Below are 24,175 nucleotides of genomic sequence, written 5' to 3'. Positions count from 1 at the left end.
CCCAAATAGAAAAACTACATAATGGGGCTTTAAATACAATTTTGTGATTTGTGATCGTCTGATGCAATGCATGCTGGGACTGACCTACGATCTTGAGGTCGGCATATGCTGTGGCGTTGTCCACCACCGTCTGAGCCGTGCAGGTGTAGCGACCTTCATGCCAGACCTGGACGTTCATGATCTTCAGGTCGCCGCTGTCCTCTTCACTCTGACCGACAGGAGAGAGGGTGGAGGGGAAAGAGGAAAGGAAGGAAGGGGGGTGGAGATCTGGTAATTCACTCCTTAACTGAAACCATTCTCTGATTTGAATAAATTGAGACAGAAACCACCATTGACAATATTCCAAATGATATATCTCTACCATCTGGAAAAAAAAGTGATTTACTATCACAGAATTTGCAACAAGAATATAAAGCAAATGTGGAGTTTTCAAAGAATATGGCCTTGGTTGACAAAATGAAACACTGAAATTCTCCATAGTTTGATATATTGAGTGATTAACTTCTGGTAATGATTTTGTTTGTCTTCAAAATGCAGATATTCATAAAAAGGATTTAAGGATTGAGGATGAATTAGATTTTCAATCTAATTCATTGGACATTACCAAATTTTTACATTGCGATGAAACTTCTGTTTGGGTTCCCACTATATAGACAAGGGCATTTCAATCAATTGACCAACTGTGAGGCAACGGTCAGACATTGAATAAGTCTAGAATGAAGTCCATCACTCTACCATAATGCGTTCATAGTGTTGCCACTCGGCATTGAAGTCAATGACTCTGAAGTCGATGGCCCAGACGAAGGTGATGTCCAGCATGGGGTCATAGGAAGCGGAGCAACTCAGGATGACCTCATCACCAACCGTGGCCTCAGTGTCTTCAGGGGGCACAGTGAGGAACGTAGCCTCTGGGGAACATCGCGAATAGACCAAAACAGGGCAGTTAGAAACACTGTGCCAACACTGCAGGTCACAGGGCAGTTAGAAACACTGCAGGTCACAGGGCAGTTAGAAACACTGTGCCAACACTGCAGGTCACAGGACAGTTAGAAACACTGTGCCAACACTGCAGGTCACAGGACAGTTAGATACACTGTGCTGCCAACACTGCAGGTCACAGGGCAGTTAGAAACACTGTGCCAACACTGCAGGTCACAGGGCAGTTAGAAACACTGTGCCAACACTGCAGGTCACAGGCAGTTAGAAACACTGTGCCAACACTGCAGGTCACAAGGCAGTTAGAAACACTGTGCCAACACTGCAGGTCACAGGTATGAACCCACAAAAGCCTCCAAGTGTCCATCAACAACTTGTATCCTGCTGAGGACAATAAACTCTGTCCTGCTTGCTTGGGCGAGTTTGATATTGAGTACCGTATTTAAATGTAGAGGCATCAATGCGCACATACACACTCAATCAGACCTACACACAAAAAAGCGAATGCATACTGTACAGACACATACACAGTACTGGTCCCTATGGGGAACTACAAGTGGCCTAAATGTTGTATATATTTCTGGGGGAAACATGACACACACACACACACACACACACACAGGGTTAGTCCCCCTACACACCTGTATCTGCACACTGACCTGTAATGGTGAGAGAGCCGGAGCTGTTGGATTTCCCTCGGTCGTTCTCAGCGAAGCAGGTATAAAGGCCTTCATCATTCTGAGTGGCGTTGAGGATCTCCAGACTCCCATCAAACATGATGGAAATACTAATGAACAAAACAAACAAAGCTAAGAGACTGCTCCAGGACTTCCCACTGCAAGCCTGGGTTTGTATGTTATCAACGTACACACAAGCATTGACAGGACATTGCCCACACTGATAAAGTTGTGTTTGATGTCTTTACTGGTGAATTTTATTACAATAAATTTGAATAAAGTAAGCAAACTCAACCCAACAAAAAACCCTAAACTAAGCTAGTTAAACTAAACAAAAATAAATAAAAGAAAAAGTACATCAACAAAGTTAATTTTCCTATGTTCAGTAGGAAGCAGATAATTGAGGCTGTCTTCTTGTCTGTTTTGGATGATGGTGATGTTATCTTTTTTTGTGTGCAAAAAAGATGGGAGTTTCGGAATGGGTTTTATGAGACGACTGAAAAGGGCTACAGGCTCCAATGTGGGTCTGTTCCACCCAACATTTTCATTTTTATTCACACAAATGTCCGGGACGGGACAGCTCTCATTCTCCAGCCAGAAGGAAGAAATTCTTCCACTGGAGAAGGAAGGGAGCGACATTCATCGTTCCCCCGGGTCGGAGTCACGAGGGACTTTATTCCAGACAGTCCCTGATGCCAAGATGGGACGGCACATGACTTTACCCGAGTCTGGACGTTCACGTACTCGCATCCGGCCCGCCCCTAGCGAGGGGGTTTGTCCAATGTACAGGGGCAGTGATAGCCCTGCTTATGCAGCATGGCACATGGAGAGTGGGGATACGCCGGAGTGCATCCTGGCACTCCACCACTGGCCAGCCCCATCCTTCCTGACCCAGGAGGCGCATCTGGGCACGGTCCAGGAAGGTGATCTCCACAGATGTGACTCTGAGAGGTTGCGGCAGCCTTTGTGGGAACCAGTCGGTGAGGTGGCCCCTGGAGCCGAGCGCACCAGGGTGCCCGCATCAATGGAACTCATGGCAGTGTTTCTCTCTCTGAAACACTTCCTCCCATCCCTCCAGGGCCACCACATCCTTGTGGGGAGAGACAACACAAGAATACATGGTGTACATAAAGCGCCAAGCCGGCCTGCGCTCACTGAGGTTGCACATGTTGGCTCGCAAATTGATCCTTTGGAGCAGTGCACGGACCTGATGTCCAGCAGCGGGCCGATTCACAGGGAGTGGCATCTCCACCCCGAAATGATCGAGCAGATACGGTCACACTACAACACGCGCGTGCGCACACGTGCACGCGCGCACACACACACGCACGCACGCACGCACGCGCGCGCGCGCACACACACACACACACACACACACACACACACACACACACACACACACACACACACACACACACACACACACACACACACACACACACACACACACAGTATGTTAGAGAGAGGGGATAGGGGGGTGGAGAAGAAGGCAGGGTCGGGACCTGCTGCAAACCTGGGACCTGCACACCTGCACCGCTTACTTCAACACCTGGGTGTGATTTTTACTGTCTATTTGATATTTGTAATTAGCTGCTCAGCACTTTGGTCAACGGTGGTTGTGTATGATTGATTGATTGATATTTTTATTTAAGTGTCATGCACCTGGGTGCCCAGCCCATATGGGCTTACAAGACACTATATCATATTTACAATCACCAAGATGGCCACACAACAAATCATAATATACCTTTGTACAGAATCAAGAAAAGAAAACTACTACTACTACTACTAACAAGCAATTCCAGCCTTCTCAGCCATACAGAGGGAGTGGACAGGGTTGACGAGTGGTGTGATCAGAATTACCTGATCATAAATACAAAAAAAACAGAGGAGATGGTTATAGATCCCAGGTCCATAGGTGACCACACTATTATAAGTGTCCATAACAATAACATCAGACAGGTCTCCTCATATAAATATCTAGGAGTACATATTGATAAGGATATGAATTGGCACACGCATGTCACATCTTGCTGTGCAAAGATACATCAGCGTTTGCACTTTCTTCGCAGACTCAGGTTGTTTGGAGTCAGTACGAGTATCATGTTGATTTTCTACAGGGCGAGCATAGAATCGATCCTGAGGTATGGTATAGCCAGCTGGTTTGGCAACCTGACAGTCAAATTTAAATCCCTTGCAAAAACGGCCGGGAAGATCATGGGCATGTCTAGCCCCCCGATCACCCTCCAAGCCATTTTTGACCAGGAAGCTGTCAGACAAGCTCAGAACATTACTTCTGACCCTTTGCATGTACTGAACCCAGAATATGTGCTCATGAGGTCCGGTAGAAGATATAGAATTCCAAAGTGTAAATACAATAGATATAAACACTCCTTTGTCCCTCTCTCAATTAAGCTACTCAACGATAACTAGCTGCTCCTTACTAAGGTAATGCACAAGGGTGTATGCAATTTCACGTTGCAACTATGCAATTATGTCCTATGTTTTTGTATCTGATGTATCTGTGTTAAATGTCTGTACGCAGCTCGAATCTCTGTCTCCAAGACAAATTTCTCCCAAGGGAGACAAATAAACTTGAACCTTGAACCTTGAAAAGAAAAGAAAGGGCATTTCACTGAGACATTCACTTTCCAGAAACAATTATACTGGGTACAATGTTCCCTGTCTTAGTCGCCAGGCATTTTCTATAAATCTGGCTAAAACAGAAATTTCCTTATCAAAAAGCCAACTCAACATATGACCTTCTGACAGCCAAAACAAATCGGGATTCTTCAACTGGATTTTCTCAAATAAAGGATTTCTCAAATCATTGTACTGTATATGGGACAATGAAACACAAAATGAAATTCATCCTCCACAACACCAAGATCACAAAAAACACACAAACGCAACTCTTCAGGAACACATGTATATCTACCTACCTCAATTGCCAGTGGTAGGGTACCAGTTCTTAACTGAGCACATAGGGACCTCTGTCCTCTTTTTAGATTTGACATTATATATGGTTCAGTAAAATAATCTTCTTTAATTTGGACATAATTTCTGAGCTTTGGTTTCTTCCAAATCTCCTCCATCCATTGTTCCTTTTGGATCTGAAACAGTTGTTGTTTGACTGTACTTACATTACACTGTAGATTATTCATAAAAATCATATGTAAATCACAAAATGAAAATATTGCAGATACCTCTCTTGACCAAGGATAACTGTGTGCTCTGTCCCAATTAAAGATCTTTTTGGTCACCCTATCCTCTGGCAACTGGACAAGGCGGTTCCACAAACGAGCCATTTCACCTCTCTGCTTAACAAGACATGACTCCCGTCCCATATCCCCTTCAACAGCCACCTTCACAGTGTATTTATGCGCTCCAAGAAAGCATCTCATGGCTGGACTCTGGATAGTATTACAGTCAGACGCATCCTCAAAACCCCACACTCCTGCAACATCAAATAACCAGGCTCAAGAATAGCTTCTTTCCGGTGGCTGTGCGAATTATGAACAATGCATAATCACTCTAACGTTACATACTTTAGTTTACACGTATCTAATTATATGCATATATATTACTATCTTTTATATATAGTACATAGCATGTATTATATCTATATATGTATATATCAAAATGCTGCTCGTGCAATATACTGCTGCTACTTCTTATAACGTTTTACCTTATTTTTTTTATTTCTTTACGTATCTAATTATATACATATATATTATTTTTTATATATAGTACATAGTATGTATTATATCTGTATATATTTAAAATCTGCTGCTCCTGAAATGAACTGCTGCCACACTCCTCGCACTTTAATGCCGCCAGCTGTGAGCGAAACAAAATGAACTTTAAGTGGCTCCTTGTTGAGCGAACACATGCACCTTAAATTGTTTTCCTTGCTCTTACATCAGGTATTATGTTGTTTTTATGATGTCTCTAATTTATGTTTTTATATTGTTCTCCTTTCTTAGTACTCAGTTGTTTTTATGACATTTTATGATTTATGATATCCTAGTTGATCTATCCACCAGGACCTTGAGTTCATATTTCGTTCCCTTCCATGTTTCATGTTTTGGAATGACAATAAATATCCTTGAACCTTGAACTTGATAAAATGGAGCCAACCATTGAATCATAAAGTTTAGAAAATGTTGAGAAGCCAAGGTCAGGATATGGTTTCATTTGACTCATCACAGAGCCTAATGCTCTTCCTGCAGACTCTGCCAGTACTTTTCTTCCTTTTGAAAAGCTCATGTTTTCATTGAAAACAAAACCAAGATATTTATACGAGGAAGTGTACATTAAAGGCATTGAACCAAACTGAAATACATAATCACTCTGCTGTACACATTTTTTCCTAAAATGTATAGTCTGAGCTTTTTCACTGTTGATGGCAAGTCTCCATTTACTGCACCATGTGCTCATAATATTCAACATTCTTTGTAAATTAACCTCTTTCTCAGCAATCAAAACAATATCGTCTGCGTACAACAAAATACTAAAGTTCATATTGTCAATTGGTATACCTAAGTTGGCCTGCTTGATTTCTTGAGCTAAATCAAGAAATATCTAACCACCTAACCACCAACCCCCCCTACCTCCCACCCCCCACAGATCCAGACCGCCCTCTCACCATCACTGAGGATGAGGTGCGCCAGTCGTTCTTGCGTATCAACCCGCGCAAGACGGCCGGCCCGGACGGCATCCCCCGGCGTGTCCTCAAGGCCTGCGCCCACCAGCTGACAGGCGTATTCACAGACATTTGCAACCAGTCCCTCTCCCTCCGACAAGTTCCCTCCAGCTTCAAATCAGCAACAATCATCCCCATTCCCAAACAGCAGAAAGTGACCAGCCTCAACGACTGGCACCCAATAGCCCTCACGCCCATAGCCAGCAAGTGCTTCAAAAAGCTGGTCATATCACAGATCGGCCCCACACTCCCCCCGGACCACGACCCGCTCCAATTTGCATACCGCCCCAACAGGAGCACAGTGGATGCAGTAGCACACGTACTCCACACCGCCCTCTCGCACCTGGAGGGGAAGGACACCTATGTGAGAATGCTGTTCGTGGACTACAGCTCAGCATTCAACACCATAGTACCCTCCAGGCTGGTAAGCAAGCTCAAGGATCTGGGACTAAACACAGCAATGTGTGACTGGATCCTGGACTTTCTGACAGACCGCCGCCAGGTGGTGAGAGTGGGCAACCTCACCTCCTCCCCACTGACCATCAGCATAGGAGCGCCCCAGGGATGCGTCTCCAGCCCCTTCTGGTACGACCTCTACACCCACGACTGTATGCCCTGTTTTTGCACTGTTATACTCTTATTTGCACGATGTTGTAACAGAGTCTACAGCACAAGAATTTCACACGTGATACTTGTACTACGGAGTGACAATAAAAATCTTGAATCTTGAATCATTAATAAAAAAAGCAAATAAAGTAGGGGAGAGCACGTCTCCTTGCTTCACTCCAAATGGAGTAGGAAACCAGCCAGTTCTAAAATGATTCAACTGCAGACAAGCAACAGGATCATTGTACAATGCTTTGATAGCATTATAAAATGTACCATCGATACCAGCAGAAATTAATTTATATTGCAAAAGATCTCTATGTATCCAATCAAAAGCTTTCTTGAAATCAACAAAACAAACAAATGTGTTTTTACCTTCTTGTAGTCTAGCTCTCACCACAGAGGAGATTGCATAAATATGATCGATACATGCCCTGTTTTTCCTAAAACCATTTTGCTCATCCACCAAAATACCTTGAGACTCTAAAAGGTTATTCAGTCTGTTATTCAGGACTCCAGAAAACAATTTATACACGGTACTATTAATCAAACTGATTCCTCTGTAATTCAATGGAACTCTTGGGTCAGCTTTTGCAGATTTAGGGATGGGTTTGATTATGGATTTATTCCACATGGATGGAATAATACCATTCTGAAAACATGTTTGACATAGCCGATGTAACACATTCAACATAGCAGGAGTCTTAACACGTTCACTGCCATTGACGTATTAATACGTCAAAAATAATCCAACGGTTGACTGCCAATGACGTATTAATACGTCAAAAAAATGATTTTTTTTTTTTTGACCGTGGGATGTGCATCTAACCCTTTTACATTTCTTATATAATTATTGGAGCCACCGAACGTTTACAACCCATTCCACCGAGCCACTAAGTGGCGACAGTGCCCTCCTGACTAGAGGAAGGCAAGCAAAAAGCAGCCATTCTCATGAAAATGGATGGGGGAAAACGCTTTCGTTTTCGCGCTGATTGCTGGCGATGCGGGATTGCAAATTTGCATAATAGATTACAGGTGGAACACACTTTGAAACACGCAGCATAAATATGACCAGAATCGCAAAAGCTTCTCTCAACCAAAACTCCAAGAAGCGAGCGAGTCCATCCAGACTTCCTCAAACAGCGGCCGCGCAGACAGGCACAGGACAGCAGCAAAGCAGTGAGACTGGTGACAAGCTTGTGACGGCCGCTGCAGCCAAGAAGAACGCCCACGGAGGGAGGAGTTGGAAGCAACTCTCCCTCTCGCTCTCTCCCTCTCTCTCTCTCTCTCTCTCTCTCTCTCTCTCTCTCGCTCTCTCTCTCTCCCTCCCTCCCTCCCTCCCTCCCTCTCTCTCTCTCTCTCTCCCTCTCCCCCTCTCACTAGGATTAAACCTAGTGCGTCTCCGGGAGAGAGAGAGAGAGGGAGGGAGAGCGAGAGGGAGGGAGAGAGAGAGAGAGAGAGAGAGAGAGAGGGAGGGAGAGCGAGAGGGAGGGAGAGAGAGAGAGAGAGAGAGCGAGAGGGGGAGGGAGAGAGAGAGAGAGAGAGCCAAAAATGAATGGTTAAAGTGACTGTTCTATCGAATTTCACAAAAAGCCGTTTATCTCTGAATAATTTTTCTGACGCTGAAACCATGCTGTATTCAACTGCTAATGCTTACATAACTACTAACTCTACAAACTAACTCTTTTAGACAGAGAAAGCACACATTCTATTAGTTATTTTGAGATATTGTGTGTTCACAAAATCTTAGCAGAAAAGAATCCTCGGGTCTTGAAAGATGAGCCAGAATCCTCAAAAAACCCCTCTGGCAGAAGCTAACTACAGTAAAAAAAAAAACGTCTGGCAGTGAATGTGTTAAGAACCTCATTAGGGAGGTCCTCAACACCCACAGCCTTATTTAGCTTAGCTCTATCTACTACCCTCTGCACCTCTTCTAAAGTGATGTCACAATTCAGCATATGACTTGAGCAGTATGCTGCATTACTCATCCGGCTTTCAAGATCACATTTTAATTTACAGTTGTCATTTAGAAATTGATCATTAAATATAGGAGGACTACTACATGCATACAAATTACTATAATCCGTCTCCCACTTCTTTAATATCTGCTCAGTGTCAAATGATGATTCAACATTATCCAGCAGGATATCAGTTTACTCTTTTTGGGACCCAACTTATTCACTTCCCTCCAAAATTGCTGTGGATTATGTGTAAATGTGCTATGTAAATCATCTTTGACTTGGCTTGACTTGAACAGTAAGCCGTCACAGACATTGGTTTCTCTTTATTTCTAAAGCCCTTAATGGCAACTTGCCATCATATATTACTTCTTTATTAAATCGATCTAATTGGGCTAATGCTCAAAGAACCGTTTACAAACACAAAATTTGTGAAAGCTGCCTTTATTTCAAGTGCTGCACACAGCTGGAACACCTTGCAACATAGATTGAAACTACTAGACACAATTTGGGTCCATTTAAAACCATAATTACAAACTGCACCACTCATGAATGTAGCTGCTTTTAACTATGCTTGGCTGTGTTCTGTTGTTTCTTTGTTTGTTTGTTTTCTTTTTGGTTGTTTATTATGTGTATTTCACTCTGTATTCTCAAGATCATTGTAAATGAGGGTATACCCTCAATGATCTCTGAGATCTAAATAAAGGTTGAATGAATGAATGAATGAAACAGTATCCTCTTATTACAGTGTGGCTTTGTTGGGACGACTTAGTGTGGTATAATCAGTTGTACTGACCGTGAGTTGTTGAAGAGCAGCTCTTTGCCCTTGGTCCAGGTGAAGCGCGGTCTGGGAGCTGCTCTGGGTTTACAATCGATCACCACACGGCCGTCTTTAGCCCCAAGAAGCTGCTTCTTCACTGGGTTCAACTCAAATGTAGGGGCGCAGGCTGGTGGGGGATTATAAAGGTAACAGTTCAGAAAGCATGTATTGTGTGTAAGGTGTGTATTGTGTTTAGCGTAGCCATAGATTAATCAATTTAAAATATTTTATTTAGGCACCATGGTTCTTCCCAATTTCATTTTGTATTCAATCAGTGTAGAAATTATATTACACGAATATGCAATTGTTTTAACAAGCGGGCCCTATATCTGGCTTTGTCCAGTCAATTTGAGTGCCGATGCTCATGAAGGCTTTATGGCGCTGGCCATATGCGAGGTTCCCACCTAGCCTTGTTTTTTATGTAATTGGTTATTTATGTGTAGAGTGAGATGACACTTTGGCCCTTAAAACTTTGGCCCCTTCTCGGCCGACTCACCAATCACTCGCAGCTCGGCGTTGGCGTATTTGATTCCCCAGTAGTTCTCAGCAACACACTGGTACATCCCCGAGTCGTCAAAAGTTAGACTGGAATACTTCAACTCCCCTTTTCCATACTGGAAAAAAAACATATCCCAAATGTAATGTTACTTACTGGTTTCTTTAAACTTATGGGACATTATTGTTATAATGTTAGATTATAATTTTAAGGAACCTGTGCACTGTTAAGTCATATTTCATTGTTAAAGGAACAGTTCACCCTAAAATCCAAAATACATATATTCCCTCTCACCTGTAGTGCTATTTATTCATTCATCTATATAGTTTTGTGTTAGTTGCCTGAGTTTTGGAGATATCAGCCGCAGAGTTTCTGCCTTCTCTCCAATACAATGGAACTGGATGGCACTCGGCGTGTGGTGCTCAAAGTGCCAAAGAATTACATTTGAAAAACTCAACAGCATTGTCTCTTTCCAGAAATCATGATCCCGTTACTCAAGATAATCCACAGACCTTGCTATGAGCAGTTTCATGGAGGAACTATTTTGTTTTGACCGAACTACAGCCGCTAGCTGCTAGCTAGTTCTATAGTTTCTACATGAAACTGCTCACAACAAAGTCTGTGCATTATTTTGAGTAACCAGGTCATGATTTCTGGAAAGAGACAATGCTGTTGAGTTTTTCAAATGTATTCTTTTGGTGCTTCGAGCACTACAAGCTGAGTGCCATCCAGTTCCATTGTATTAAAAAGAAGGCAGACATCTCTGCGGCCGATATCTCCAAAACTCAGGCAACTATTCCAAAACAATATAGATGGATAAATAGCACTACAGGTGAGTGCCATCGAGTTCCATTGTATTCAAGAGAAGGCAGACATCTCCGTGGCCGATATCTCCAAAACTCAGGCAACTATTCCAAAACAATATAGATGGATAAATAGCACTACAGGTGAGAGGAAAAATATGTATTTTGGATTTTAGGGTGAGCTGTCCCTTTAACATCACTACATTTTGAACACTAAAATAAAGAAGCATCTCATCCTCACATTTCTTAGCGTGCTGGTATACTATACTATACTATACTATACTATACTATACTCTCTCTAAACATTAACATGGTGATGGTAGCCAACAAAATGCATGAATTTTCACCATATATCCATCTTTGTACCAGCGGATGTAAGGGAAGGGCTTCCCTGATGCCACACAGCGCATGGTGTGTTCTGAGCCGATGTCGATCTGAGTATTGTTGATGGTCTCCGCCCACTCCGGGGCAGCTGCCAAACAGAAAGGGGTGTGAATATGATTATGTCCAACAAAATATACAGATGTATCCATTATAGAAGTCCCACTTGCTGCCTTATCCCTAACAGGGGTCAGGTACTTTATGATGGTTAGCACTGTAGGCAAACTACTGTATAACATAATGTGAGTTCACTTGCTTTGATCATATTTTGAAGTGAGGCTGATCACAAATAAGATCATGAACAAAGTGGTTTGCACGGAAAACAAGTGAAATTATCAGATTGTGTTAACATGAATGTAAATAACATCTACAACTCATACTAGGTTAAATGACTTGTTGAGATTGATATTTTTGCAGTGGTTACTCTACAGCAGCTACCATACAGCTCTACAGCCAACTCACAAGCTTCTGGGGTGTGACACACTCTTTCACCTTCAATCTCACTGCGCTGCCCAAACAATTCTCACGCCAATTAACACTGACTGGCTGCAGTCGCCACATGTCCTCCGGAGCAGCAGCAGCAGTCATGCTGTGTGTCTCTCCCACCCCCCCTCTCTCTCCCTCCCTCTCACATGCGCGTGTATAAAGGACAGCGAGTGCAGTGAAAATCCCCCCACAATTTTGATAGCAGAAAAATCTTTTCCGTGCGTCCTGTGCGCTGCGCATGGAGAGGAGAGGAGGATTTCAGTCTGTCCTGTCTGTTGATTAGGCTATCAATCTGATCAAACAAGCCTGCATGCCTGCCATATATCCCGATCTCGCTGCTCATCAAACTCCACTCCAAGGATAAAACATTAGTCCAGTACAATTCCGTTGAAGTGGAATGTTATGAATGAAGTTGTAGGCTATCGGCCACGCGCAGGAGAGCGCAATCCAATATTGTTGCAACACAGTGCGACAAGTGCACCCCGAACAAGGCAATGGATATTTCCATTCACCATTTAGGTATAAAATGTGTGAGATGTTACACAGCATCATGTTTTTACCCCCCAAGGTCATGGGGTGGTGTTTTGGGGACATTTTAACTAATGCACTTTATTATTTTAGTTAAAGTAGTCACAGTGTTTTTTATTCTCTAGCCTCTGCATTTTGCTCTCAAAGTGCACCAGATTTATTCACTTTTACTTTAAAATGTACAAAATTTTCTCCCGGGGGGGCATGCCCCCCGACCCCCCTAGGGGAGCTGCGGTCCGGGATATATCAAAATCTCACTCCAGCCAGATACCCAAAGTTAGCAACCCTGCTCTACAAATACATTCACTCTACTAAAGCTAGTGCAGTACAGTATGCTAAAGCTAGTAAAGTACAGTATGGTAAAGCTAGTAAAGTACAGTATGATAGCACTATGAGTTCACTTACACTCCACATAGAGCCAGGCCTTGTGCCAGTCCTTCCCTTTGGTGTTGAGGGCTTCACACTCATATGAGCCTGCATCTTCATACTGCACGTTGTAAAGGTGGAGCAGGGCTCCAGATTCACTGATCTCATGATTAGCTGGGAGATCTGTGGCATCCACCTTCCTCCATACGATATCAGGGATGGGGCTGAACACACACAAAAGGTTTCATTTGATTGAATAATGGACTTGATGTTGTTATTACAAGGGGTCTGCTCCCCATAAAGTGAGTCATCTGTCTCATATTATTCATAACTAGAACGACCACAACGCGGACTTATGCCTCCGCCATTAGTTCATTCAAGAGTCCAAATCGCCATTTGAGGCAAATTGGAAGAAATTCCGTCAAGGCGCTCCTGTGATGTTGCGTTACAGAGCTTGGAAATTGGGTGTGCGAGGTCACAGTGACCTTGAACTTTGACCACCAAAATGTAATCAGTTCATCCTTGAGTCCAAGTGGACGCTTGAGGCAAATTCGAAGAAATTCCATCAAGACATTCCTGAGATATCGCGTTAACAAGCTTGAAAATGGCATTCGAGAGGTCACAGTGACCTTGACCTTTGATAACCAAAATGGAATCAGTTCATCCTTGCGTCCAAGTGGATGTTTGAGCCAAATCAGAAGAAATTCTATCAAGCCGTTCTTGAGATATTGCGTTAACCAACTTGGGAATGGCGTTCGTGAGGTCACAGTGACCTTGACCTTTGATCACCAAAATGTAATCCATTCATCCTTGTGCCCAAGTCGACGTTTGAGCCAAATTGGCAGAAATTCCATCAAGCCGTTCTTGAGATATCGCTTTAACGAACTTGGGAATAGCATTTGTGAGGTCACAGTGACCTTGACCTTTGACCACGAAAATCTAATCAGTTCATCCTTGAGTCCAAGTCGATGTTTGAGGCAAATTTGATGAAACTCTGTCAAGGCATTTCTGAGATGTTGCGCTAACAAGCTTGAAAATGGCGTTCGAGAGGTCACAGTGACCTGGCCTTTGACCTTTGACCACCAAAATCGAATCAATTCATCCTTGAGTCCAAGTCGATGTTTGAGGCAAATTTGATGAAATTCCGTCAAGGCATTTGTGAGATATCGCGTTAACAAGCTGGAAAATGGTGTTTGAGAGGTCACAGTGACCTTGACCTTTGACCACCAAAATCGAATCAGTTCATCCTTGAGTGCAAGTCAATGTTTGAGACAAGTTTGATTAATTTCCGTCAAGGCATTCCTGAGCTATCGCGTTAACAAGCTTGAAAATGGCATTCGAGAGGTCACAGTGACCTTGACCTTTGACCTTTGACCACCAAAATCTAATCAGATCATCCTTGAGTCTAAGTCGATGTTTGAGGCAAATTTGATGAAATTCCGTCAAGGCATTCGTGAGATATCGCGTTAACAAGCTGGAAAATGGCGTTTGAGAGGTCACAGTGACCTTGACCTTTGACCTTTGACCACCAAAATCTAATCAGTTCATCGTTGAGTCCAAGTCGATGTTTGAGACAAGTTTGATTAAATTCTGTCAAGGCATTCGTGAGATATCGCGTTAACAAGCTTGAAAATGGCGTTCAAGAGGTCACAGTGACCTTGACCTTTGACCTTTGACCACCAAAATCTAATCAGATCATCCTTGAGTCTAAGTCGATGTTTGAGGCAAATTTGATGAAATTCCGTCAAGGCGTTCCTCAGATATCGCGTTAACGTACGGATGGACGTCCGTACGGACGTACGTACGTACGGACGGAGGGACAACCCGGATCCATAAAAACGGGGTGATATACAGAACCTTGTTTGAATTAGAGGAGGCGGTGTCTAAACAGGGTCCAGTATTGTGACTGTTCTGCTTGTTATTAGTGTTCGAATGTATTCAACACACCCTTTTAACTACACTACAGTCACTTGCAAAACAGCATGAAGAACACTAAGAGTAGTGTTCTTCATCTATCATCTTCTGCTATCATCTTTTTGAAAACAAGATCATGAAAATGGAATAATATGGGACCTTTAATTTTGAATTGAACTGTCTGGACATAACCTGGGCAAAGATGTATAGTGTGCAATGTGCAGCCACGGTAATATACACTCATGTAAACTTACTTTCCCAGAGCAAAGCACTCTAATGTGATGTTGGAGGCCAGCATAGCAGTGGTGTCTGGAAACTTCACCCTGATGTCCGCTGGGTATTTCCTCTCCTCACCTGGAAGGAGTTCATTACATCCATAGATCTCACTTGTCAAAGATAGATAGGCGGCTAGATCATAGATATGAATTGCTTTGTTTTAGAACAGTTTTCTCACCCCTTCATACTGTACTTTTTTTAAAATTATTCTCAAAGAAAATCTTAGAATAAGGTTTTGAAGTTTTTCCCACTCCTGTCATCTGCACCTCAGTTTTCTTGGCAACCACTCCTTCAACTCCCCAGTCCTGCCACCCTCTTGCCATCCACCAGATGTCCTCGGACTTTCCCTCTTTTTCTCATCAGCCCTGCAGTGACCTATCTCCATCTCTTCATTGTCTTGTGTTTGTCTGTTGAAGTAAAGTTTTTGCTTCAGCCTAAGTACTCTGTTTGCAAGTGCTGTTTGTGTTTGGGTCCAGACTCTGATTTTCTCCGTCACAGTACCATGGACCCAGCAGGTCAGCAGATGGATTATTCGAGGGTGAGTTGTATGAGCTGTCTTATACCCTCCTGAGAATCATACAGTAGGTTGTTGGAGGAGGGCTGCTAGTACTGAGTACAGCCAGGCAGCTCTGAAGATGGTATGCAGGAGAAGTGTCCTCTAAGCCTCGGCTGAGGGCTAAGGACTTCCTCAACACCCCTGATTCTCAGCCTCCCAGCCTGCACCTCGGTCTGTATCTCATCTGGTTAGCTCACTACCTACCTGTCCTGATCCTGCCGGTCGTGATCCGGCATACCCTGAACCCCAGCAGTCTCCTATGGAACAACTAAGGGCTGTCCCTGCCAACGTTCAGCCAGACCACCCTGACTATCAGTTGGCCATCTCTGCCAATCCACAACCAGTTCTCCCAGTTCATCAGCCAGCCAGACCTCCAGCTGCCTGCCTTCTGCTCTGCACTCCAGCGGTCTGCCTGTCCTGCACTCTGCGAGTGAGAGACCGTAAACAGTACGGTTCTCAGAGCACTTTTTATTTAAACAACAAAAAGAGCACCACACAGAAATCAGAAACTAAAAGTGAGGGGCAACAATACAGAGATGCATTCTCATACATAATAATAACTTTTTTTCCCCTCACAAAAATCGTAATGTTTTGTAAATGATTTGGCGACCCACTTGCAATACCATTGCGGTCCACCAGTGGCTCCCGGCCCCGGCCCCGGTACAGTGGCTACTGTACCTCTGCATTAAACTACAATTGAAGCTTTTTACTTTAGCCTAAGTTCTCTGTCTACCTTTGTTTGCAGTTGGGTCCAGACTGTGAATTTCTCTCTCACAACTACAGATTTATTTTGTGGTCCTTGCTTAGTTGGAGCAGAGCAACACCCACTAACCATCGTCAGGCGGTAAGGGAATGAGGGGGGTGAACTTGGAGAAGACACTCTTGCCGATGATGGGGCTGGAGACGAAGCAGGAGTAGTTGCCCGCGTCCTGAGCTTCCACCTTGGAGATGTACAGGTTCCCCGTCTTCTGGGAGACAAAACGACGGCGATCTGTCAGCAGGAAAACTGGGAACTCGTTGTAGATCCAGCGGTAGGTCACCTCATCTGGGAAAGAGGAAGGAAAAGGAAACATGGCAACAGGGAGCAGGAGTTCAAAATCGATGTCTTTACTTGGCAACTCATTCTGCTTTGTGCTGGATAAATGCAGAAATTCACACTTTTTAGCATTCATTTTGATCGAGTCTAGCATTTGATCTGTATGGACAATGAAAAGAAAATGCTAATTAATCATGGATAATTATGAACAGTTAGCATGTACAGTATATTCCTTCAACATAGATTTGATATGTGCTTTGGTAGCTAATATAGAACTCACAAATCCTGCATTATTACTGCAGCGGTCAAACAATTATTAACACACACTGGCTTAGATACCTACAGTACAAGTCAGACACTTTATGTTTTGTTAAGCCCCCCTCACTCTAGGCATCTTATTTCCAGATTTGTGTGTCTGTTTGATGATCACATCAGGGTCCCCACTGAGAGGATTAGAGAGGCGTGGCAGGAGGAGCTTGGTGTTGATTTGTCTGAAATGATATGGGACAGGAGTCTGTCTCTGGTCCAACTCTGCTCGGTTAACAGCAGACACCAGCTGATCCAATTTAAACTCACTCATCGTCTTCATTATTCCAAGTCTAGACTGCACAAGATCTATCCTTCCGTCTCGCCGCTATGTGACAGGTGTCAGGTGTTAGAGGGTACACTATCCCATGCTTTTTGGTTTTGTCCTTTACTTTCCGGATTCTGGCCCAAGATATTTGACCGGTACTCTAAGGCCTACAAAGTAGCCCTTCAGCCAGAGGCAGAACTCGCCATCTTCAGCTGCTCAGAATCCTCGCTGTTCCTCCCTATGGCTGTGCAGCAGTCTCTGACACAGGGGACAACTGTCGCCAAGAGACTTATTCTTAAGGAGTGGAAGTCCCCCTTTTCACCTTCCTTCCAGCTGTGGCTGACAGACATGATTTTGGTTATACATATGGAGAGACTCCGGTTTTTGAGGATCAATTCACTTAGGAAATTCTCTGAGTTCTGGGATCCGTTTCTGGCCTATTTGGACGAGGTTAAAGGTGACTGATGACTCGCCTGGCTGACTCTTTATGGACCCCTTGCGCGGGATCCCACGCACATTCCTTGCAAGCACATTAACACTCTACGTGGCCGGTATCACCATGCACATTGAAAAGTTGATATATGTCTGTTTTTGTCTTTGTTTGAGCCTGTTGTTCTGTTCTGTTTTGTTCTGAAAATTGTAAAAAAAAAAAAAAAAAAAATGTATCTGGAATATTATACAATAGATCCAAATTGCTACACTATAACACAAAGCTTCCATCTCAAATAACTTGTTGACAGATAATTCCTTGTGGCTTCTTACTAAAAAGAGACCAAGATTGAGAAGAATGTTCTTGACCTTGTTTCAGGTATGGAACAACAGTAATAATACAGTGCAAGTGGGAGTTCTGCAATGGCAACGCCCACATGAGGGCTTCTACGTACATGGCCAGGATTTTGGAGGGGCACACAGCAGAACGGCCCCCTGTCCTTCTTTGGCATAGACGGGGTCTCTCTCGTCCTCGGGAAACTCCTCCAGATCTACAAAGCAGTGGAACACACACACACACACACACACACACACACACACACACACGCACGCGCGCCCACACACACGCACGCGCGCCCACACACACACGCACACACACACACACACACACACACACACACACACACACACACACACACACACACACACACACACACACACACACACACACACACACACACACACACACACACACACGAACAAAGTGCATAATGGCAAGCAATATAACACAATCTTTTTCAAAGTGCAGTCGTCTGGAGAAAATAAATAAAGGTGGACTAGATGGAGAGGGGAAAAATATTTTTTAGATGGGAAAAGGTTGAGTGAACACCCAATAGTGGCCAAGACCAAGAAGAGGTCTGAGTCCAAATATAACTAAACAAGTTCAAGATGTCAAAACACTGGTTTCGAAACCAGACTCCAATACTCTAAGCTTGTATTACAGTAGCTGTATCTGCAGTAGTCAAGGTTTACATGCTCACATCCAAACTTGACCCTGGCTTCCTTGCTGATAACAGTGCCATAGATGTTCCTTGCCACACAGATGTACGTCCCACTGTGTTTCTTCTGTAATGGGTTGGTGATGACCAGGTTCCCCCCTACCAGGCTGTAGTGCTCATCTGGCTGCTCCATCAGCTTGATCTCCCAGTTATCGCGGCGCCACCTAGGGGAGACAAGGAGTGGATGGAGGGGAGAGAGGGAAACATGAGGTGGAAGAATGAGAGTGATCGATATGATGAATTGGTGAAAGGAGCATGGAAAGAATTGGAGATTACAGTATTTGTGTGTTTGTCATGCAGTCATTTACATGGAAAGCATGAGCGTGTATCTGTTTGTGTTATACGATACAATGTGATGTGATGCGATGCAGTACAATGCAATACTAAATACTCTGATACTATACAATAGAATATGATAGAATATGATACGGTTAAAAATGATATGATATGATACAATACACAATACAGTATCATTTATTGTTTTAAAAACTAGAATGGGTAACTTTTACAAATACATGAACAGTGGTGTAGTGCAGGGTAGACGCGCTATCGCCCGCCCTGCAGCTCGGCGAGCTGGCCTTGCAGCTTGCATACGCAGGTCGCCCGCGCGCCCTGCGGCCGAGCTGCACGGCCAATGTGTGGGCTTACTTGCTCCCTCGCCCGCCCTGCGGCTCACCTGCTCTTATGACATCCACGCCTATGATATCATCAGTGATGTCATAGGCAACATCCAACAGATATGTGTGTGTGCGTGCGTGCGTGCGTGTGTTACCTGTATGAAGCTGGCGGGTTTGCTCGCGCCCTGCAATTCATGGAGATTCTCCCGTCAGGTGAGTCCTCAGTGTAGACCACATCCAGAGGCTCCTCCTCAAAGATCGGGCCATAGCCAGTTGCATCATCTGACACATTGAACATAAGCATCGGGTTAAAATTATAATATTAAAATATTACTTTGAAACATCCTTATGCCTTGTTATCATAAATTTAAAATTAAATTACTCTGACCTGACTGTACAAAACTTTTTGAAAAACTCAACTCACCTCCAAAAATTCTGGGCTCGTTAAACAGTACTGCCACTGCAAGGCAAAAACATGACAGTGTACATATATTTCATCAATGAAATCACATAGAAAGCTAAGCACCTAATACTGAAGTCCTGTGGAAATCTTAACATGGCCATTTTGGAATAACCATCGATATTCAATACCTTAAACAATCAAGTCTGCACAAGTGTCAACCTAGGTTGTAAAATATTTTAAAAAGTACCTAATTTGTTTTCATTTTGTGTTATCAATCAGTTTGTGAGATTAGATGTCACTTTTCACACAGTGGATAACTTACTTGAGAAAATAACCGTTCATATGTCATGTGAGGCATAGTAGTAACTGTGTCACTTACCTGTGAGGGAGAGAGAGCAGGAGAGTGCCAACAGCAGTAAAGTAGCGGCCGCCATGACAGTCACAAGACTGACTCACTGATACCAAGAGACAGACAGAGGGACACCAACACCAGATCTATGGACAGGACATGAGCTGGAGAGAGCAGAGTGGAGAAGAGAGCGATAATACTTTCAAGGTCAGAATCGGGTGACATTTTTGTTCAGCCTGTTTCTAAAAAGCATCTCAAAGGTGAAATGAAACACTCCACTCTTGCCATAACCATATAGGAATTCAGATAAAGGTGCTCCGTTCAGTTAGATCAGGGCTTCTCAAAGTTGTGATGACCGGGGGCCAATTTAGGGACCAACATTGGATTGAGGCCCGCCCAAGAAAAAACACAACCCAACTAAACGTCTTCCCAGTTGTGAGTTCTGTTTTCTGGAGGAGGGAAAAAAACATTTGTCTGTGTTTCAACACACACACACACACACACACACACACACACACACACACACACACACACACACACACACACACACACACACACACACACACACACACACACACACACACACACAAGGCTGTGAAAAACTAGAGGACCCCTTTGAAAATGGTTTTTCCCTTGCCAACATTTAACCTAAATTTGGAGCATTAGCCACCTTCCTGCTGACAGGCTAGCATGACATGGTTGGTACCAGTGAATGGCAGAAGCCTCACTCTGGCTTTGAAACAGAGTCCCACTACAGCCTCTGAAAGACAGTGCACCTATAGAGACACTGCATAACGCGTCATCATTCAGAAACCACGCCCAAGACGGGGGAAAACACAAACTCCTCTCCAATCCTGGCGTTCTCCTATGTCAAGTGCATGGTTGCGTGTTGCACCAAAAGATCGTATATATGGAAGATGAACACTCCAACTTACTTCTTGACAGCTAGATCCACATTTTTCTTCTCGCCAATTCTCAATGGCTTCCTTGTTTTGCTCAAAAAAACTTTAACTGCCGATTTTTTACATTTGTTTTCTGCGCAGCCCACCACACACAACAGCTTTTAGCTATGTTTAATTCAAGGAAAATTACGCTGGTGCGTGGAATTGAACGGAGCTCTTCCCCCGTGATGGGCGTGGCCTATTACATGCACTGTCTCTATGCCATCATGTCACCTAACTCATTGCGGGCCACCAGAAATGTTCACGAGGGCCGCAATTGGCCTTTTTGTGTCATCTGCATATTTAAAGTAAGTGTGGGGAAAAAGGAGATGCCCGACAGCTATACAAAATAAAATGGAAGCCAAAACACATTCTTCATCCCCGGCCCCTGTATGAATGATTTTAGAGGATCAGATGGCAGAATTAAATCTGACTCATTCTAGCTCATTGCTGCATCAATCTGAGAAATGTCTGTTCTGGCTGACAATTCTCCTTTAAGATCCCCAACACAGAAAACTGTATTGAATAGCATCTAACTGTTAGATGCTATTCAACACAGCTTTCTGTGAGAAAGAAAAAATAAATTCTGCTTCTGCAGACAAACATTCAGGCAGCATCGCAGATCAGTGAGTGTATGACTTGACAGTTTCAAACCATCTGCACAACAGCGACCACACCAGAAACAAATGGAGTGCATGAGCAGCTGGAATCTTCCCTGTGTGAGAAGTGGGTATACATATTTCATGGTGTGTGAATGACTCAGCAGAACCCTTCAAATATAGTCATGCAGAGGGCATGCTCATTCACAAGGACATACAGAAAGACACACGGGCGTGCACACCCTCACACACACACAAACAAACACACACCCTCACACACACACACACAAACAAACAAACACACACACACACACACACACACACACACACACACACACACACACCGAAACACACATTCCTCCACACAAAAAGCACAAGGAGGCACTGCGGTACAAGAGACGTGTCTTGTGTCGTCACTCATGCTTACACATCACTTCTGCCAGAGCACATGGCAGTGCTGCTGCAGCATGAGAGAGAGAGAGAGAGAGAGAGAGCGAGAGAGAGAGAGAGAGAGAGAGAATGGAGGTATAAAATGCAGGAGGAAGGGCTAAGGTGGCACTCGTGACTCTCTCTCTCTCAGTGGGGAACCTTCCATTTCTGAGTCATGCAAAGCCACAACATCCACTGCAGCAGAAAGCAGGGGCTCCTCTACATCACCTATATCTCCTGTTCTGTTTACAAAGAACCATGTAGAAGCCCACCATGTTGGTGCAGCAGGGGCTCCTCTACATCACCTATATCTCCTGTTCTGTTTACAAAGAACCATGTAGAAGCCCACCATGTTGGTGCAGGGGCTCCTCTACATCACCTATATCTCCTGTTCTGTTTACAAAGAACCATGTAGAAGCCCACCATGTTGGTGCAGCAGGGGCTCCTCTACATCACCTATATCTCCTGTTCTGTTTACAAAGAACCATGTAGAAGCCCACCATGTTGGTGCAGGGGCTCCTCTACATCACCTATATCTCCTGTTCTGTTTACAAAGAACCATGTAGAAGCCCACCATGTTGGTGCAGCAGGGGCTCCTCTACATCACCTATATCTTCTGTTCTGTTTACAAAGAACCATGTAGAAGCCCACCATGTTGGTGCAGGGGCTCCTCTACATCACCTATATCTCCTGTTCTGTTTACAAATAACCATGTAGAAGCCCACCATGTTGGTGCAGCAGGGGCTCCTCTACATCACCTATATCTCCTGTTCTGTTTACAAAGAACCATGTAGAGGCCCACCATGTTGGTGCAGGGGCTCCTCTACATCACCTATATCTCCTGTTCTGTTTACAAAGAACCATGTAGAAGCCCACCATGTTGGTGCAGCAGGGGCTCCTCTACATCACCTATATCTCCTGTTCTGTTTACAAAGAACCATGTAGAGGCCCACCATGTTGGTGCAGGGGCTCCTCTACATCACCTATATCTCCTGTTCTGTTTACAAAGAACCATGTAGAAGCCCACCATGTTGGTGCAGCAGGGGCTCCTCTACATCACCTATATCTCCTGTTCTGTTTACAAAGAACCATGTAGAAGCCCACCATGTTGGTGCAGGGGCTCCTCTACATCACCTATATCTCCTGTTCTGTTTACAAATAACCATGTAGAAGCCCACCATGTTGGTGCAGCAGGGGCTCCTCTACATCACCTATATCTTCTGTTCTGTTTACAAAGAACCATGTAGAAGCCCACCATGTTGGTGCAGGGGCTCCTCTACATCACCTATATCTCCTGTTCTGTTTACAAATAACCATGTAGAAGCCCACCATGTTGGTGCAGGGGCTCCTCTACATCACCTATATCTCCTGTTCTGTTTACAAAGAACCATGTAGAAGCCCACCATGTTGGTGCAGCAGGGGCTCCTCTACATCACCTATATCTTCTGTTCTGTTTACAAAGAACCATGTAGAAGCCCACCATGTTGGTGCAGCAGGGGCTCCTCTACATCACCTATATCTTCTGTTCTGTTTACAAATAACCATGTAGAAGCCCACCATGTTGGTGCAGGGGCTCCTCTACATCACCTATATCTCCTGTTCTGTTTACAAAGAACCATGTAGAAGCCCACCATGTTGGTGCAGCAGGGGCTCCTCTACATCACCTATATCTCCTGTTCTGTTTACAAAGAATCATGTAGAAGCCCACCATGTTGGTGCAGCAGGGGCTCATCTACATCACCTATATCTCCTGTTCTGTTTACAAATAACCATGTAGAAGCCCACCATGTTGGTGCAGCAGGGGCTCCTCTACATCACCTATATCTTCTGTTCTGTTTACAAAGAACCATGTAGAAGCCCACCATGTTGGTGCAGGGGCTCCTCTACATCACCTATATCTCCTGTTCTGTTTACAAATAACCATGTAGAAGCCCACCATGTTGGTGCAGCAGGGGCTCCTCTACATCACCTATATCTCCTGTTCTGTTTACAAAGAACCATGTAGAAGCCCACCATGTTGGTGCAGGGGCTCCTCTACATCACCTATATCTCCTGTTCTGTTTACAAATAACCATGTAGAAGCCCACCATGTTGGTGCAGCAGGGGCTCCTCTACATCACCTATATCTCCTGTTCTGTTTACAAAGAACCATGTAGAAGCCCACCATGTTGGTGCAGCAGGGGCTCCTCTACATCACCTATATCTCCTGTTCTGTTTACAAAGAACCATGTA

General features: G+C 44.1%; 1 protein-coding gene across 1 annotated transcript in view; it reads right to left on the bottom strand.

Moving 5' to 3' along the window:
- Positions 1-20,059, bottom strand: part of cntn1b (contactin 1b) — a gene marked incomplete at its 5' end in the record, with an annotated part of 39,251 nt that extends 19,192 nt beyond the window's left edge. The window contains 14 exons of the mRNA XM_083631939.1: positions 85-208; positions 736-908; positions 1,596-1,723; positions 9,679-9,829; positions 10,199-10,316; positions 11,349-11,473; positions 12,802-12,986; positions 14,931-15,030; positions 16,341-16,553; positions 18,003-18,098; positions 18,588-18,769; positions 19,378-19,504; positions 19,647-19,682; positions 20,005-20,059. Of these exons, the coding sequence (XP_083488065.1) occupies positions 85-208; positions 736-908; positions 1,596-1,723; positions 9,679-9,829; positions 10,199-10,316; positions 11,349-11,473; positions 12,802-12,986; positions 14,931-15,030; positions 16,341-16,553; positions 18,003-18,098; positions 18,588-18,769; positions 19,378-19,504; positions 19,647-19,682; positions 20,005-20,059 (1,813 nt within the window). The remainder of the gene's footprint in view (positions 1-84; positions 209-735; positions 909-1,595; positions 1,724-9,678; positions 9,830-10,198; positions 10,317-11,348; positions 11,474-12,801; positions 12,987-14,930; positions 15,031-16,340; positions 16,554-18,002; positions 18,099-18,587; positions 18,770-19,377; positions 19,505-19,646; positions 19,683-20,004) is intronic.
- Positions 20,060-24,175: the final 4,116 nt, after the last annotated feature.

Source organism: Poromitra crassiceps (genome assembly GCF_964638095.1).
Source record: "Poromitra crassiceps genome assembly, chromosome: 2".
NCBI lineage: Eukaryota > Metazoa > Chordata > Actinopteri > Beryciformes > Melamphaidae > Poromitra > Poromitra crassiceps.
The sequence above is the reverse complement of the archived record's forward strand: the minus strand, read 5'-3'. Positions and strand labels throughout refer to the sequence as shown.